General features: G+C 31.3%; 1 protein-coding gene across 14 annotated transcripts in view; it reads right to left on the bottom strand.

Moving 5' to 3' along the window:
- Positions 1-3,269: 3,269 nt before the first annotated feature.
- The window catches only part of LOC143083461 (kinesin-like protein KIF21A), a 105,557-nt gene continuing 89,407 nt past the window's right edge, over positions 3,270-19,419 (bottom strand). For 13 of the 14 annotated variants that reach the window (XM_076259717.1, XM_076259726.1, XM_076259719.1 and 10 more), the window contains 9 exons: positions 18,199-18,333; positions 17,109-17,260; positions 15,747-15,930; positions 13,803-13,967; positions 13,145-13,262; positions 11,907-12,077; positions 10,941-11,140; positions 10,139-10,182; positions 3,270-7,432 (listed from right to left, as the gene is read on the bottom strand). In XM_076259717.1, coding sequence (XP_076115832.1) covers positions 7,320-7,432; positions 10,139-10,182; positions 10,941-11,140; positions 11,907-12,077; positions 13,145-13,262; positions 13,803-13,967; positions 15,747-15,930; positions 17,109-17,260; positions 18,199-18,333 — 1,282 coding nt within the window. In that variant the 3' untranslated portion in view covers positions 3,270-7,319. The remainder of the gene's footprint in view (positions 7,433-10,138; positions 10,183-10,940; positions 11,141-11,906; positions 12,078-13,144; positions 13,263-13,802; positions 13,968-15,746; positions 15,931-17,108; positions 17,261-18,198; positions 18,334-19,419) is intronic. The other variant, XM_076259727.1, reaches the window with a different exon arrangement.

Raw genomic sequence — 19,419 nt, 5'->3', positions numbered from 1 at the left:
ACAGAACATTGACTTTAACATTGACTTTAACAGTGCTTATTTGTTTTCAAGGAGGGGGGGTCGCCCGAACCCCCTGGCTACGGATATGAGCTTCTAAAATAATCATGAAATATCTAGTCTGACAAAGGAATTTTCTCTATATAAACGGCCAAGTAATCGCATAACTAAAAACCCTATAAGAGGCTCATTTGACAGGTAGTGAAAACGACATATATTAAACGAAACATGAGTTAAGGTTTATGAAGAATATTCAAAAGTTATACATTATTGAGTTACCTTGTTTGTCAACATGTAACAGTTGATACAAATGGTTGATTGTTATTCACAGTTGAACTTTGAGCAATGGGCGTTTTATCTTTGAAGATTGTACATTTGAATAAGTAAATGATCATACGGTATAAATGTGTGATTATTCTAATTATGCCATGTTAAAATGAAGAAACTTTTGTTATTATAGCAAATTGTTATTATTATTATCAATTTTAAATTCACAAAATAATACTGAAGAGTTTTGATAAACTGACATTTTCAACTAAAAATTTACATTTAAATCATTGTTTTTAGACTTGATAGCAAACAGATGTTTTAAACACATAAACAGCCCTGTGAACATGATGAAGCAATGCGTTAGTAAAATGTCGGTTTGGGCAATACCGATAACCATAGGCGTATTTGGCACTACTTTTAGGAATTTTTGGTCATCAATGCTCTTAATCTTTGTTTGGCTTTCTTTACTATTTTAAACCTGAGCGTCACTGATGCATCTTATGTTGACGAAACACGCGTCTGGTGTATCAAATTATAAGTCTGATATTTTAAATAACAATAATCATGCCGTAATGTTCTATTGTATTGTTAATTTGTGACAATCTCTTTCCTAAAAGGGGGCGAAAAATACCAGAGGAACAGTCAAACTCATAAATCGAAAATAAACTGACAACGTCACGGCTAGAAATGAAAAAGACAAACAGACAACTAATATATAAATTAGACAAAAAACAACATAGAAAACTAAAGACACAAACCCACAAACAACTGGGGGTTATATCATGTGCTACGGAAGGGTAAGCAGATCCTGCTCCATATGTACCACCCATCGTGTTTCTCATGTTATTACAAAACCGGTAAATAGTCTAATTCGGTAGGTCACACTCAGAAAAATGGAAGGGAATTGTAGTTACGACGTAAATGATAATAATTCATGAGTTGTTTAGTATTTTTGCACTATTTTGAAGAAGTTTGAAGCCTTAATGAAAACATCTCTAGCTTATGGGGTAAATTGAAGGTCACATGAAAATGGATTCATGGAGGTCACTTGCAAGTCAATAAATCATCAGCTTTATATTTTAGCTTATGTTGACAAAATTGAACTAACTGGCTACTAAAAGCGAATTATTATTTCACTTTTATTAATGATTGAACAAAACAATATCATGTTTTTTTTTTAAATAACTCGTAGCTAATGCTACTTTAAAAGTTGTGGTGAAAAGGTAACAGTGCAACTTGCTTCTATTGTAATTTTCTTGATAAATGTGTATTAATGTACGTTTTTTGATTGAGTTAAGCCTGTCAATTGATATTTTATCGTGTTTTTTTCTATGTTGTGATGTTATGCTATTGTTTCAGAAAAAGGGAAAAGGTTTTGTACCATTAAAACGTTTAATCCCGCTGCAAATGCTTGCACCTGTCCTGAGTCAGGAATCTAATGTACATTAGTTGTAATTTGTTTATGTAATTTATACGTGTTTCTCGTTTCTCGTTTTTTTTTATAGATTAGACTGTTGGTTTTCCCGTTTGATTGATTTACACTAGTAATTTTGGGGCCCTTTATAGCTTGTTGTTCGGTGTGAGCCAAGGCTCTGTGTTGAAGGCCGTACATTGACCTATAATGGTTTACTTTTTTAAATTGTTATTTGGATGGAGAGTTGTCTCCTTGGCACTCACACCACATCTTCCTATATCTCACACAGTATAAACAAACAGAAGAAATTTAATTGTTGTCTAGAAAATACCTGTTCGTCAGTGTGAGGCTATCAACGTAAAATACTGATAGCAGGCTTTTGTAAAATTGAGTTAAGCATTGGCATGTTGCATAGTTTCTTCTGTTACCTATTCTAACATTCAATATCGACTAAGAGTTAAATGGTTGAGATCACACAAAACATGTTTAAATACTCAGCAATTGTGTCCCAAGTCAGGATTATTTAACCATCGTTGGACTTGTTTTTATTTTAAAATTTTTGTTCATTTGTTATGTTTTGGGATTTTGTGTCGCTGCAGATCCATTTGTAGCATTATGCTGTTTTTTCTGTTCCTTTATAGGTTCTCTCTTTGACTCATTCGCCGTTTTAATCACAAGATATACTCCTCTGTACTTTTTTCTTCTTACATGCTTATGTAGTATTGTCATCAATGAATAGATTTTATCCAGAAAAAAAACCACCAACCAGTGTATCAGTGACGTCTTGTCTATAAGTCAAGTCAAATAGACTAATGCCACATCACACTCAATCCGTACACTAAATACTTCTGACCTGTCATATACAGAATGTGGATTCCTATTTATTTGCTATGCACAAGATTATGTTTTTTTCCTGACACTTAATCCCGTCTCTTAACTATTTCTATTGGATGATAGATGTGTTCAGATTGACATTTTAGTCCTAGAAACATTTTTTTTATTACCCCTCATTGGCTTGGAACTCGCTTTCATGAACAGTGAGTTCTTTCAGTTCTTTACTTCATGTCTTTATTGCTTTTGTGAGTTGTTTTTGTACTTTGTATTGTTATGATGACCTAAAGCGCTTTTCGCAAAATTTTGTTTGTTTCTTAGTTTGTTCTTAAATTATGCTGTTAAAACCATTGTCAAAGCTAAGGCAAAGGGTAGGACGCTGGAAAACATGTTATCCCTGCCACATTCTGCATGTGGCATCTGTACTTAGTAGTTGTCTTTTGTTGTTTTATATCATTTAGATTTTGTTATTGGTTTGGACTATATCAGGCTGTTACTTTTCTCGTTTTAATTGTTTAACATTTATCAGTTCAAATCATCAGCTTGTTATGCAGTATGGACTTTGCTCATTGTTGTAGGCCATACCCTGGTCTGTTAATGCTTACTTGTACATCGATTGTTCTAGGTTAGAGATTTGTCACATTGGCAATCATACAACGTCTTCTTATTTTAATGTGAACCACTATGCCAGTTAGAAAAGCAATACCTATGTTATATAAATGTAATTGCAAATTAGACAAAACTGATAACACTCAAAGAAAATATATATAACTTTATTTTGGTACATCTGCACCATCATAACTGACATTATTTACATACAATATATATCCCTGATAAGTACAACAAAATCCGAGACAAAAGCATTGGTATGCGTTACTATGGTTACAGATAAGTCTGAGACAAGTCTTGATGTGTTTACACTGAAAAAATCTCACAGAAGTATCTTGAACTTCCAGATCAAGTTTATGTAAGTGGTGTAACTTTATGTTGGTATTTCATATTCACGTACCAGTAGCCTAAGATGAATTATTTACCCCTTATCAAGTTAAACAATGTTATCAATTACAGTGGATTTTTTATTTCCATGGTTACTTATTTTTGTGGATTTAGGAAAAAAGTTGTATTCAGAGATATTTGATTTCATTGTTTTGCAAAAACTGAATTAAAAGGTCTATAGAAAACTGGTTCATCTTTGAACATGTAAATTTATGGTTCATCTTCTCCTGGAAATCCATGAATATTAATACCACCAAATCCCATAGATAATAATGAATAGTATACTACTTTCAATTTGTGATGCATGTTTACTCAAAATACCTCCCAATAGTAGGATGGCAAAAGTGGTTAAAAGGTTCCTAGTTTAAGTGATACCATGTGACAAATGTAAAAAAATAATTGAAATCAAGGTAATTTAACTAAAATTGACAGATTTCAAAGAAATCCAACCTGACAGTGGGGGATAGTTAACAATAGGTAGCAGTGGAGACACAATTTCATTTAGATAACAATATTGAAGACCAAGGCAGCAATTTAACAAAAATGTCAATTACTTTGTCTATATAATCAACAAAAAACAAATAGTTATAATACAATGTAACAAATATAACATTTGGTATGTGTACTGTCCTTACTACTTATACAAAAAATTTACAGCCAATATAACATACAATTATAAAATTATCACAGTGGCGACTTGAAGCGATATTATCATACAAACTTAACATATAACACTGTAATAATCATTTATAATATTGATAATGATGACGATAATATGGATATGTTCGTGATAGGTCTTTGAACCTTATCAGTTTGAATGAATGTAGTTCACTGTTTTCACCATTATAATGTGTAACTGACAACTTAAAAAGGACAAACAAAATCAAAATGAAGAGGTTGAACATTATATTTTAATTATAATTACACACTGATTAAATATTGAGGTTATTTTCTTTATATTGGACTAGAGGTTATAATGTGTCAATAAATATGATGCAACAACAGAACATCTTAAAACATACTTTGAAGACCTTGATAAAAATGTGCTCTATATAAAAAAATATGATTTCAACAAATATATTCAGGGGGAGGGGGAGATATTTGTAAGTATTCTTGACAAATATTCTCCATAGTTATCATAAGAGGTGTTGGGAGCTTACAGTACATGTTAAAATAACTGTTCCATATAAATAAACATAAACTAATTTCATAATTCATACTTCAAAACAGATCAAAATTGGAATGTGCCACTTTATAAAATGAAAAACTGAGTAACGTTCATTTGCTGCTGTGATGAACATATGTACCTTATCTAACGTCACCGTTATAAAACCTTGTAACTGATTTTGAGATCATGTCAAAATAATAAGTACCCTTTGCACAAAAAGTAATTCAGACAGCACTAATATATAAAATCATTATTAACAAAACTAGAGACTGTATAATCAATCTGGTATCTTTAACCTCATGAACTGGTTAGCATACTTAGTATGAAATAAGATTAACATTTCAAGACTCATATATCTTCTTTGTTCTAAGGCTTGTATGTAAATAAATTATATATTAACTAATGGTGTAGAATATATATCCAGTGGCAGCTTAGTGACCGTTATAACTATAACGTACCTTCTTTGAAATAGTGGGAGGCGGAAAGGGGATCTGCAAGTCTTCTTATTCTTAAGCTCTTACAAATAAATCATAGCTTCTAGTTCAACATTTTTAACATTTCGAAGTACATGCATTTATCTACAATTGAAGCCAGCTTTATGGAAGGCTGTTCACAGTGATGGACACAGAAATTACGGCTATAGCCCATACTGACACACTAGACCATTAAGTCTAATTTAATTTAATTTAATTGTGTAAAGAAGGTTAATGCTGTTGATCTGGTTTTAAGGAAAATAAACAGTGTAAATAAACAGCCATATCACAAAAATAGTTGGTCCCAAAATGACAAAATGAATAACAATAACATGGTTCAAACTCATTTTTAAAAAGTGTCACAGTTATAAAACAAGAACTAAATAGTTCTTGTCTGGAAAACAGTTTTTCAATTGTTGTTTAGCTCTTTAATACTATACTTGTTCAAGAGGGGGATATGAAGCTATTAAACCAGATTTATTACATTGCAATTGGTTGCAGTAAAAATCCAGATTATGCAGTCCAATTAAAACTGTTGATTTTATGAGTGAAAAAAGATATGACACTTACTTTACATGGATATATGACAAACTATAGTATGCAGATGAATTAATAAACAATTCAGATGAATTAATAAACAGACTACAAAATTAATAACAAATATGAGATCCCTCTGGCATGAAACTTTTTTGAGAAGAAAGTAAAAATGTCTACTTCTTTATAAAAAAAAATATATTACCAATATATTTCAAAACTTGGCCAAACTATATCATTTTTAAGATTTCCATCCTTTATATATTCTAAATATAACTTAAAAAGCAAACTATTTACTTGAGAAACTAATAAAAAATAATGAAATACTACAAATATTTGATGCTGATCCATCTTAGATAATTGGATAAAAGTTGTTTTCATTTAATAACAAATATAACTTTGTTGGTAGCAGAAGATGAAAATCTTAAAACTGACTTGTTTTTTGGCTGTAAAAAATAGAAAGAACAGAATTGAGCATAAATAAACAACATATAAATGAGCAACACATTTTAAGAGCATAAAGTTAAAGCATATAGCAATCAAAAAGGATGTGTTTATAAGGGCATTTTTTATGCTGAAATTTCACTGAAACCAAGACTTTAATCTATTATATTTGTGAATGTATCGAAAATGCCATACTTCTTAATGTCAAACAGAAACATTAAAAGTCTAAATATTGCTTAAAAAATTAAAATTGCAACATCCTACTTTTTGTGTTTTTATGATATATTTTTATTGACATATTGAGAATTAGAAGTAGGTCATTTATCAGAGCAGAGCTTCTGCCATGTATACCAAAACCATTATATGATACTTGCATACTATTGGCATTTCTAAATCACCATTTATGGGCAAACCTAGCAGTATTTAGTCATTTAAGAATAGATATCCAATAAGTCCCTTCTTTTATTCATCTCATAATCTCAGTGAATATTTAAAGTATGTGAAAAACTATTTCATGTATAATTCTCAGGAATTTGAGTGACTACCTTATTTTGGCAAATAAGTTCCTTAGCATAGCAAGTCCTTTGTTGTGAAACATTTATTTCTATTTCAATGAGCACTGGCAGAACTTGTAGATTTATAGCAGATGTAGGTGTAATTGATTGATTTAATATTAAGAAAGAACTACCTTAATTTAGGTTTTGCAGAAAATTATCAAATAGTTAGCCATCCTCCATTTAATGCCATTTTAATGTACACTAGTAACTGACCTTACTTACAATAAATATGCTGATGCAGATGAGTGCCATTGTTTTTTTTTAATTAATCAGTAATGGATCAATCTCAACTAATTTATGCATCTTGCTTCGTATATTATGGTTATTCAGATATAACAATTATATCATGACCCTTTTTGAAAGAGAAATACAGGTGAAATACATAAACATATCAATTTGATCTACCGGTACCCAATTTGTACAAAAGCACCCTCTGTTAAAGTGTATGAATGAAATTGGAATGAATTATCTCCCTTTTGGAATTTATCCAGTATGCCAGTATGATACATACTGGTACCCTGCATACTGGTACCCTGTGTCTGCTGAGTTACCAGGAACGGTCTATTAACTTCCTAGTTATCGTCTGCTGTTTCCGAATGTTTGTTATAATTTTTTAAAGTTAATTTCAGTGTGTGTTATCTGTACCTCTTGTACATATAGTTTTCACTTTTACTTTTAGGACTGCTCAATTGATGTGTCCGGGGTTTCCAGTCCGGATTTGGTCCGCCAGATTCCCACAGTGTGGTCACTAGAAGTGCAAATAAAAAAGCAAAATGAAGCAACTAAATAAAACGAGAAATGAAATTCACATGTATGAAATAATAGATAAAATAAAATGGTTGTTGAATCTGGCTTCTCAAAGTACTTGATATTTTTGACAACGATATAGGTGCATTAGGCTCCATCCTATCATTAAAACAAATATTACATTGAAAACATTTGAAGCCAGATTCAACAAATCTGAAAGAAAAACATAATCAACTGCAAATAAAGAGTAAATGGCATAGATTCAAAATGAAATATTCTATGAAAAACAAACTTCACAACAGACAAAGCAAAACAGAATGTATATCTAGCAATTTAAGCTTGTTTTATTCTTTCCTATGTTTGCAGAAGCCATTTTGCCATGAAAATACTCTATGCAAACATTTCATCATCCAATCAAAAGCTTTATTCAAGGTCATAAAAGGGATCATTGAACACAGACAAGATTCTTCTTCAACTTAACCTTGTAAAACAAAATATGAAAATAACCCGATACTGTTAATTCAGAAATCAATGTGAAGTTTTCATTAATGAGAATTATGCCTCTGGATTAGTATTTCAATTAAAGAACTCTTTTTCTGATATATATATGAGGCATACATTTGCATTCAAATTTTCATGAAATTGCAATAGTTAATCTCTCATTTATGTCAATTCTTCAAACATTGCAATAATAAATGAACACAATAATTTTTGAATATACAGTATATATGCTACTTCACTCTTGTCAGCTTTAGATTATATCAAATATTATTTTGACATTTGGGGATTGGGGATTTTGAAAAATAAGTTCCTTTTTGACACATATGATATTAGTTTAGGTCTGCTTGTGGAAACACTACTTTTAATTTGATATGCACACTTTTGTTTATCATACCTGCCAACTTTTCAAAATGCCCATGGGGGTTTTGGGTGCAAGATGGCTGTCATAGTCATAAAAAACCTTCAAGGGGGCCTTCAAATAAATTTTAATGTTGTTTTTTTACTTCTTCATACCTTTACAAGCCTAAAGTCATTGTAAAATTAATTGTTTTGTTTAAAATTGCTCTTTCAAAATTTCAATTTGGGAGCCTCCATAGGGGAAATCCCCCGCAAATAGTGACAGTTGGCAGGTATGGTTTATATCAAACATACTATTTTGCACTCTAGCAATATTTATTTATCTTCAGCAGGCGAAAGAAAAACAAAAAAAAGTTTATGTAGAACGAAAATCATGTTTAAAATTTTAAGCAGTTTGTCTATAATGATAATCACTTTATTTTTCAGATCTTGCACCATTTCAAATAAAAAATCCTAAGTATACAAATCACAAGACACTGTACTAACATACATGAAGACACATCATGCATCATGAATCACCAATGTGTGTATACATATACTAAGTGACACACCTTTATATACACACAACACAATTTGATTGTCATAACAGCAGTGTATAACCAATAAAACCATCACCTACACATTTAACATTATACACTTGGTAAAATTTGGACATGGGACCTATATCACCTTGTATTTTTATAGACCATTATAAATATTAATAAAATCATGTCAAAATACCACAGCTCTTTTATTTCAGAAAACTGTGAATATATTGCTTATGTTCTATTTATAACACATTATGTGACAAACTTTTAAGTCATGTAATCCAAATGACAAGTATTTATGGAGGTGATACATATATGCAGTATATATCGTGAATATAGATGAATGGGTATATACTACATGAAATTTTAATGGAATGGATATCATTATGATGTTTTGAAATGACTTCTTTGAGGAGTTTGTTATTTGACAAATTTGATAAATGTAGGTGACCTATGTATATGGGGATTATATTTTTTATGTTATGATTGAAGCTTAAATGTGATGATTTTTACAAATAGTTCCCATATGTGTATGAACCTATGACTTATGGTGATTGTGTTATTGCATGGCTGATAGCAGTTACTTGATGGACAATATTGGAAAAAAGTCCAATTGTTAAAAGTACCAAAGTAAGGAATATTTACCCTTATTTGAAACTCCTGAATTTTTCATTGCATAAGCATGAATGATGGTCTGGAAAGGGGGGGGGGGGGGTCATGATTTTTAAATAATTCTTTGATTTTGAATGCTATTTTTCTTAAATCTTTATATTATAGTAACAAATGCACATTAATCTCTATTCTATATCTTAAGGTCCCATTTCTCTAATCTTTTCATTGAAACCCATTATTTCTCGATTCATCAAAACACATCCACGTTCTCATATATACAAAGAGGAGTCTTCTTCAAACTTTTCTGAGTACATTTAGTGGTAAAGGAGAAAAAGACACATCAATCTGTCAGCATTGAGAATAAGATAAATGTTTGATAGAAGACAGAGGCAAAATAAGGAGAAAAACAGAGAGAAATTTCTATAACATGCAGTTCAACAATCATGTCCATCAAATACATTACACACTAGTGTCGGAATTATATTCAAATAAATGCAGATTTCGTATGATTTTATGTGTGACAATCTACATAATACTTTCTGTGCATACATTTCTTCATTATACATAAAATTAGGATACATCCATCCACATTGATGGATTTGAAAGGATTTATCCACAATAGTGGATTTGAAGGAAAGATAATAATTGACAATGATCGTGCAATGGAAAACTAAGCAAAAAACGAGGAAAGTATCAAATATAAAATTCACATGTTTGTATTCTGTTAAACTGCCAGATTTTCACTGCAGAATCACTGGAAAAAAGAAATAAATGCAACAATGTTAAAATTTTTGTCTAATTTTTCTCCTTGCACTTATAAGATGTATAGATATGATTGAAGATTTTTATATGATACAGCTGACTACAATCAAATGAATACAGCATCAGAAAGAGAGCATGGTTTGAGGATCCTTTTCAAGTTCATCTATTTAGACATAAAAATGATGAATGACAATAACCACAATCAATTTAATGTTAAATATTGTACATCTTGGAGGGTTGCACAAGGGATCCTTACCAAAAACCTCCCTCATTTAACTGACCCCCTCCTCCCTCATCCCATTTTCTAATCTGTTTCCATCCTCTCATCTTATGATTGTTATCTTATATTTATCCTTCAAAATCGTGTTTAATGATCAAGGTTCATTGCAGATAAGGCATGAAAACATGTACTGATGAAAGCACTTGGATAAATCATTTTTCTGTTTTTAAAAGTAGTCCATATCCTCCCTCTTATCTGGAGCAGCTTAATAATTGAACATGAACATTTGCTATAGAACATATAATTATCCTTAGTTTGTTAATTTCCAATGAAGAATTTTTTCAAATCTGTAGTTTTTAGAAATGTTATTATAATATATGCCAAAATTCTTGTGTTAAACTTACTAACCTTAACATATGATAAAGTTTTACCCTTTTGATGTCAAAACCCTCCTCACAAGAAAATATTTTTTTTAGAGATTAGCTTACCTATTTTTCTTAAGAGATTAGCCAACCTTAATGTATACTTACTTAGAGGCAGTAAATATGGCCGACCCATTGGTTGCTATGGCATTTATAGGTGATGTATGAGCCTTTACTTCACCCATACAATGACAGTTATCCACATTCCACAACTTAAGATATCCACCACGACATCCACTCAATACAATATTAGAATCGGGTATAAAACTTAATCCACATATCCAATCCTTATGTGCTTGGTTTATAGACTGAAAAAATATTTAAAAGTGAGAAATGAATTATCTCCCTTTGGCTATAAAACAAAATATTTTCAGTTTTCATACAAAACTTTGTAGAGAGTATTTTTGAACTACATGTATTCTAGCCATTGATTTTCAGAAATTTGTGTTGGCCTCAGTGACTAAGTAGTCTCGGTAGTTCATCTACAGAACTCACAAGCCTGTCAATACTGAGGTTGGGAGTTTGAACTCTGTATGTGGAAGATGGGTTCATCTCATTCCAGGGCCTTTTACGTGGTATGGGTTTTTCTCATTGTTGAAGGCTATATAGTGACCTATAGTTGTTGACCTGTGTGTCATTTGTTATCCTGTGAAGAGTTGTCTCATTGTGAATCATACCTCATATTTTCTTTTTAAATCAACTCCAAGTGTATTGGACTAGGATTGTTCTAACCAACTTCAAAGTTTTAATTTGAGACATTTTTTTTTATATTTTACTGTTCAGTCTCTTTATGATAAATAATCTCTTCACCTAAGAATATTGATTGATTGGTGTTTAATGCCATTTTCAACACTATTGGCTATTTCAAGGCGGTCAGTTTTTATTGGTGGAGGAGGCCAGAGTCCCCAGAGAGAACTTCTTACCATCTGTGGAAAATCACATCAGAATATGATGAAATACAAATTTCAAAGTCTTTTGCTTGACTGCGTTTGGGATCAAACAGATGTCCCCTGAAATCATGATGATTATAGTTAAGTAAAACCATAAGGGATCTACAAAATTTCATACCATTACCTGTTTTAACGTATGTGTTTTTAAATCCCACTTTTTTATACAAGTATCTCTGGAACCACTAAATAAAATATTTTCTTTTATAGCTAACGACTGTATACCATCATAATGGGGTGGTTCTAAGTTATACTTAGGAGTTAATACCCCTGCCTTGTCATCTGTTACTTCAAAAATCTGGAAAATAAAATTACATATCAGTTATAAATGTTTTTCATACAATATATATGTAATTCAACACTTCCAAACTGAAACTTTTGATTCTTATAATACTTAGTTTCAAATAATTTGAAAATAAAACTTCTGCATGAGTATTTTTTCAATTTCTGGATCTACTTTCATGAAGATATTGATGGTACCATTGTATACACAATTTTTGTATGGGTGTGAGATTTGTAATTTATTACTGTTGAATTGTAATGATAGTCAATGTTATTAATATGTAAGCAATGCTATAAAATAAAACTTTATTGCACAGCACATTACCAGGGCTTCAAAAAAATATTTGAACCAGCCAGACTTTTTTTGCTGTCTTTCCCTGATTTAAATCCCTTCAGACTTAGCAACAAAAGGCAACCATAGTAATCAGTAGAGCATCATATAAATAATGATTGACACAAACACAGTATTTGACTTGGTTTTTAATATAAACTAGATATTCTGGCTTTTACTGTTAAATTCACAGTGCACCATTCAAAGTGTGCAAAATCAGCGTACTAATATCTGCCAGAGACGGATATGTAAAGTCAGGGTTTGTTTACAAAGCAAGATTGAATTTTAAGTAGCTCTTTCCACTTTGTTTCAACAGGAAAAGACTGGAAATGAATGTTAGATAAAGGTGTCAATGATATTTTTAGCATTTTTGAAAAGTAGATACAGTACAACCTGCCTAATCCGACACGCGAGTTTTCAGATATCTTGCTTAAACAGACACATTTTCTGGTCCCAAAATATACCTATCCTTGCAAAAAAAACCTGAGTATTCCGACTCCCTGCTTAATCAGACATTTGTGTCTGGTCCTCCAGTGTGTCCGATTAGGCAGGTTGCACTGTATAAGACGATGTGGTATGAGTGCCAATGAGACAACTCTCCATCCTAGTCACAATTTTTAAAAGTAAACCATTATAGGTTAAACTATGGTCTTCAACACGGAGCCTAGGTTCAAATCGATCAGCAAACTATAAAGGGTTCATCTCTATTTGCTCCTTTGAACAAGGCCATCATGATAAAAACTGGTACCTACTTTTATATAATGATCTTTAGAACCAGTTATGACAACATCATTATCCTTTTGTTGTTCCACAGCTAACACCATAACTGCTGCTTGATGCCCACCATTTAATTTACCTATTGCACTGAAACTATAAAACAAACAAATTGATTTAGTATTTGCTGTCAAATTTCATTGCTTCAAACTACTGACACATATTTGCTTTTGTTAGCACCTGTCCAAAGTCAGGAACTTATTTCTCAGTGGTTGTTATTTGTTGACGTGATTCAAAAGAGTTTCTTGTTTTTTATATAGATTTATTAGACTGTTGGTTTTTCTGATTGAATTGTTTTACACTAGTCATTTTTTTTCCTTTTAAAGCTGTTATTTCATGTGAGCTAAGGTTCTGAGTTGAAGACTTATAAATTGTTTACTTTTTACACATTGTGACTTGAGTGGAGAGTTGTCTCATTGGCACTGATACCACATCTTCTTATATCTATATAGAAAATAGGCAGACGCCTGTATAGTGGAATAATCCTGATAAGAAAAATTCTGAATTTGATCTCTAAATTTCTGGAAAAAAACAAATGTGATTTTACAAACAAAATGTAGAGCACAGTTATGTCCCTTTTCATACAAAAGGAGAGATAATTAAATCAAATAATGATGAAAACTGCACCAAACTTACGTAGTAAGATCCCAAACTCTGACCATACTGCCTGTAGCACTGTATAATGTATACCCATCACAACCTAGAGCTATGTCATTGATATTATGTTCCCCTGGGGGTAGTTCACTCTGTCGTATACCAGACTGGAAATTTACAGGGCCATCATGTGTTAAACCAGACGAACTGAAAAAGATTTTTTTAAGATAAAATTATGAGCTTCCAGAATTCAAGATATGTAAACACTTGCCATTGATGGATTCAGCTGAGTATATCACAAAATTAGTGCAATCTATACAGTACTAAATAAAAAATAACAAATAATTGAAATGCCATCATTTCTTCTTCTGAGATGACATTGTTTTGAGCTTAAACACTCTATTTTTCAAAGGATTTAAAAAAAAAATCTTTAAGGGCATCAGAAAGTATAAGATCTCTGGATAACATCAATAGAAAAAATATTTATGAGAACAACTTTTGGTATCGAATTCTCAATTTAATATAAGTGCAACAATCTACATTTTGATCTGGTCTTCAATATTTTGAAGAAAAAAAGTTTAATTCAACAATAAATGCTTTTGGAAGTGTTTGAACTTTAATAACATTAAGCCATGGACTAACTATTGATTTGTCAACTTAACATTGAAGACCCATTGGTGGCCTTCCGCTGTTGTCTGCTCTATGGTCGGGTTGTTGTCCCTTTGACACATTCTCATTTTATTAACAATAAAGATTTTCAAAACACTAGTTTTAGGTATCAGTGTTTACTATCCTATTGCTGTTATGTGTGTTAGATAAAAAGTGTCCAATAAGCAGGTCACTTTGGTGGATAGTTGTCTCATTGTCAATCATACCACATCTCCTTACTTCATACAGATTAGTGCTGTCTTTGTTTTATTGATTTCTATAGTACATTTGTATGTTATTTACACAGGATTATATAAAATCAGACAATATTTGAAAGGATATTATTCCCAACTTAATGGTTTAGTGTCGTTAAAATTTATTCATATAATCCTATTTATACATTTTATTCATTTTCAAATGATATTAACATGATAAGGAAGAAATCATGCTGATGCCAAATTTTCATAGTACTGAACTTACTAAACTTTTACCAGATGTTTTTCGTTCAAAGTTAAGTGCTTTCATTTCCAGAATGTGACTATTTAATATAATTTTGTTTTCTGTTGGCTAAAGCATATATCAATCATGTAGTTTTGATATGTCACTTGTACTTGCACAAACTTATCTAGTTTGTATATGAGTTGTTCAAATTTATTCATTTTTTTGGTGGCCTTTTAAAACTTGAATTTTTACCAGTGAATAATTTGGTAGGTCTTTGTCGCAATTACGTCAAATATAAACAAGAATTTGTTAGACCGTTAGTTTTCCCGTTTGAATGGTTTTACACTAGTAATTTTGGGGCCCTTTATAGCTTGTTATTTGGTGTGAGCCAAGGCTCCGTGTTGAAGGCAGTACATTTACCTATAATGGTTTACTTTTATCAATTGTTATTTGGATGGAGAGTTGTCTCATTGGCACTCACACCACATCTATCTATATCTAAGAATGTGTCCATAGTACACGGATGCCTCAATCGCACTACAATTTTTATGTTCAGCAGACTGCGAAGTTGGGGCCAAAACACTGATTTTGCATTAAAATAAGAAAGATCAAATCATAGGGAACATGTGTACTAAGTTTCAAGTTAATTGGACTTCATCAAAATCTACCTTGACTAAAAACTTTAACCAGAAGTGGGACAGACGAACCAACAGGTTGACTGACAATCAGATTGCTGAACAAATGAACAAAGGAACAGACTGAAAAACATAATGCCCCTAGGTGGGGCTTTAAAATATTTGTTATACAAACAGATGGAAAAACACAGATTATTGCAACATAGCCCTACTTAGAAAAAGGCAGCAGTTTTCTTAAAAAAGTGAGAGAAAAATAGCTTACCTTAATGTTTTGATACACTGAGTGGCATTCATACGATAATCCCACACATTAATATAAGACTGTGACACAGTAAATACAAGATTCAACAGTTCATTATATTTAACAGATAAAACATTGTTAGGATGGCCAGCAAATGACATGACCTCTTTCCCTGTCTGGAGATCCCACGCTTTAGCTGTGCGATCTACAATATAAAGGTTTTGTCATATATATATATATATATCAAATATATTCTTTCAATGTATCCAATAACACAGTAATATTTATTGCACATACATTTTGAAAATATATAAAAAATATTTAAAAATGAAATATAATTTTTTCTTGTCTTTTCCCTGACTTGCTAAAAATAGATGATTTTGCTTTCTATCTTAAATTACTACAATTTATTAACCTGAACGGGCGCACAGACGAACGGATGGATGAACAAATGAACAAACGAACGGAGCACAGACCAGAAAACATAATGTTGTATTTTTTTTAACTAGCAAAGCAATTCCATGTATATGTTGTCCTTTATTGATGTGGTTCAATAAGTGTTTCTCATTTTTTAAATAGATTAGACCATTGGTTTTCCAGTTTAAATGGTTGAACTTTTGTCATTTTTAAGGCCCTTTATAGTTTGCTGTTCGGTGTGAGCCAAGGCTCCGTGTTGAAGAACGTTTTGATCCTGTATTTACGGTTTGATGAAAATTTCCATATAGGCTAGTTTTTGCCTGCTTAAATCAAACATGTAATAAAAAAAATACCTTCATGTGCTACTTTTTGAGTTAAATGAGGTCGAAATTTTGTATATTTGCATAAAATTCGGATTTGTGGCCGTATTTTCACTTTCGAAAGAAAGCCATAACTTTTTTGTTTTAAAAGATAAAAACAAATTGTTTTTTGTTAGATAATTTGTAATTTTTGTATTTTATAAGTATCCTAAAAAATTATGCATTTTTTATTCAGAAATAACTCATATTTATCAAATGGTCATGAATTAAGAAAAAATCGTATTTTTTTGCTGTATATTTATCAAAATTAAAAAAAATCCTCTATTTACAGTTTTATAAAATTTGGTCCACATAATCTCCCTGCAAAATGAAACAAAATGTTGTTTTGAAAAATAGGGGTCCATGCACTCGTTTTCAAATTAAATCAGTTTGAATGACAAAAAATAGTCGAAAAATGCATCTTTTCCAGATATGTCATAGTTTGACGTCGCGAAAATAACATTTTACGTTAGCAACGTCATTACCTCCCCTGTAACTGTATCGTATGCCCTTAATTGTTTACTTTTACAAATTGTGACTTGGATGGAGATTTGTCTCATTGGCACTCATATCATATCTTCTAATATCTATTTACCAATACACTTACCTTTACTGCTAGTAAACAATAAATCGTCAGTAGCATAAACAGACAACACAGCTTTGGAATGTCCCTCTGCCATATGTGTACAAGTGACAGGAGCCGGTTTACCACTTGTCATTGTAATCTTACCCGTATTTGGATTAGGAACTATATTCCCTCTGAAAAGTAGAGTTAAGAGTGTATAAAGTTTTAGGAGTTGAAGTTTTAGGTCAAATTTACTACTGTATGTTTTCTCCCAATTTTGTTTTTACATGATTCTTCATAGATAGAAAAAAGATTGCAGTCATGCCTTTAATAGTAGCAAGCTTGAAGGCCGAATGGTGACCTATAGTTTTTACTTTTATGTGCCAATTGGTCACCGATGGAATGTTGTCTCATTGGCAATCATGCTCCATCTTTTTTATATTGTTGCTGTTCAAAAGATGACTTCTTGCAGTTTCATCCTAAATATAGTTATAAGCTTTGACAGCTGGGATTAAACTTTTATCAATTGGTGTAGAGAGTCTTATAACAACAACACTTTAAGGACTGCTGCAGAAAATTTATTGATCGACATGTTTCGGTGCCTAGGGCACCGTCATCAGGATAAAAACAATACATAAAATCATGTTGAAGTAAAAAATCGGGTTGTTAAAATTTAAACGTCACAGTGTCACAATGGTAAGTAACGTTATTAATAGCAACGTACTGAAAGTGAATGTGAAAGTTCATTGTAAGTATGTAAAAACACTATAAAAATAAATTAAAAATAAAATGTTTTTGTTGTGAAAATGTTTGTTAAAATTATTCTGCTAACATGTGTTTGTCCTCTTGCATCGTGGAAAGAATAATACAATTAGTTGTCAGGCTGTGTATAGACTGTATAGGTTGTGTGGTCTGAATTATCAATTAGATACAAATAAGATTCTCAATAATATGAGCAAAAAAACTTTAAACAATAACTTTAAGCTTGTGGGTGTGAGCCAAGGCTCCCGGCCGGGCGTTGAAGGCCTTACTTTGACCTTTAAAGGTTTATTTTTACAAGTTGTGTATTTGATGGAGAGTTGTCTCATTAACCCTCATACCACATCTTCTTATGTCTACTTATAGCACAAACCTATTTGGAGGGTTTAAAGATGGGGGCTGTGTGTTACTAGTCAGCCGTGAGAACACATTGTCATCTACAACTCTGGCTCTCCGAGATAATGTTGGTGACGAGGGTGGTGTTGTGTCCGAGGATGTGGTCGTATCCCTGTAAAAAAACAAAAAATATATAATTATATAATTAATTACACTTTAAGGTGGTACCTAACACTACAGGGAGATAACTCTGCAATATCAGCTAAATGTTTTATCATACTGTATTGTTCAGGGAATATTAAGCTTCTCAAAGATCAAAACTAGTGTTTTTCCAACTGCTATGTAACCAGCATAATTTTTTTGATAAAATGCTTGATTCAAATTTTATGAAATTTTTATATTTTTTTCAAAGGGTCAAAATAAATACTTTGTCAAATTTTTATGAAAATTAAACAAGCCAAATTAATTTTAGTGAAGGTGTAGGGTTACCACCTTAAATAAAACATTTGTACTAGTATACCAATAGAGATAAAAAAAATAAATATTATTATGTTATGGTCTGAAATTTGTTTATTTTCAAAAAAATTCCACTGATTTTTTTTTACATTAATAGTAAAATCAATATACCGTAGAATAACATTCAATAAATAAATTTGAATTATTTCAATATTATGCACCTCTTTTTTTATTTATTTACATCAATGATAGTTAAATCTACAAAATAGAAAGTCAAATTGACCACTTAAATCTATTTGTATCTAAACGTCTATTTGTTTTCATGTTTATAGTAGATAAATCACTTAGTGATATAATTTCCGAAACCATTTTCACAGTAGAATAAAGCTTTTCATCAAATTTAGACATGACATATTACATTACAAGCAATTTTGTTTTTAAATGATTAACAATTATTGGAAATAGTCAAAACAAAATAAAAACATGATAAACCAATTAACCTCGGCAATGATCCAACACCAAAAATTACTAAAATAATATCATATACCACCATAAAAATTTATCTAAAAATCAAAAAATGAATAGAAAAACGTCTTCAAATTCCAATTCTTTATCAGTGATATCCGTTAACAAGTGTCAAAACTTGACTAAAACAATAGGTCTCGTCATCAAGGTTGAAATGACAAAAGTGTGAAAGTAATGAAATGAGCGTGAAATGAGCGATACAACCGAAACTGATCTTGTCAGCGTATAGAATCATTGATAAAATAAATAGCTTGAAATCGACACTTACACTAAAAGG

The sequence above is a fragment of the Mytilus galloprovincialis genome, chromosome 7 (genome assembly GCF_965363235.1).
Source record: "Mytilus galloprovincialis chromosome 7, xbMytGall1.hap1.1, whole genome shotgun sequence".
NCBI classification, from domain to species: domain Eukaryota; kingdom Metazoa; phylum Mollusca; class Bivalvia; order Mytilida; family Mytilidae; genus Mytilus; species Mytilus galloprovincialis.
This window is presented reverse-complemented; position numbering and strand designations above follow the sequence as displayed.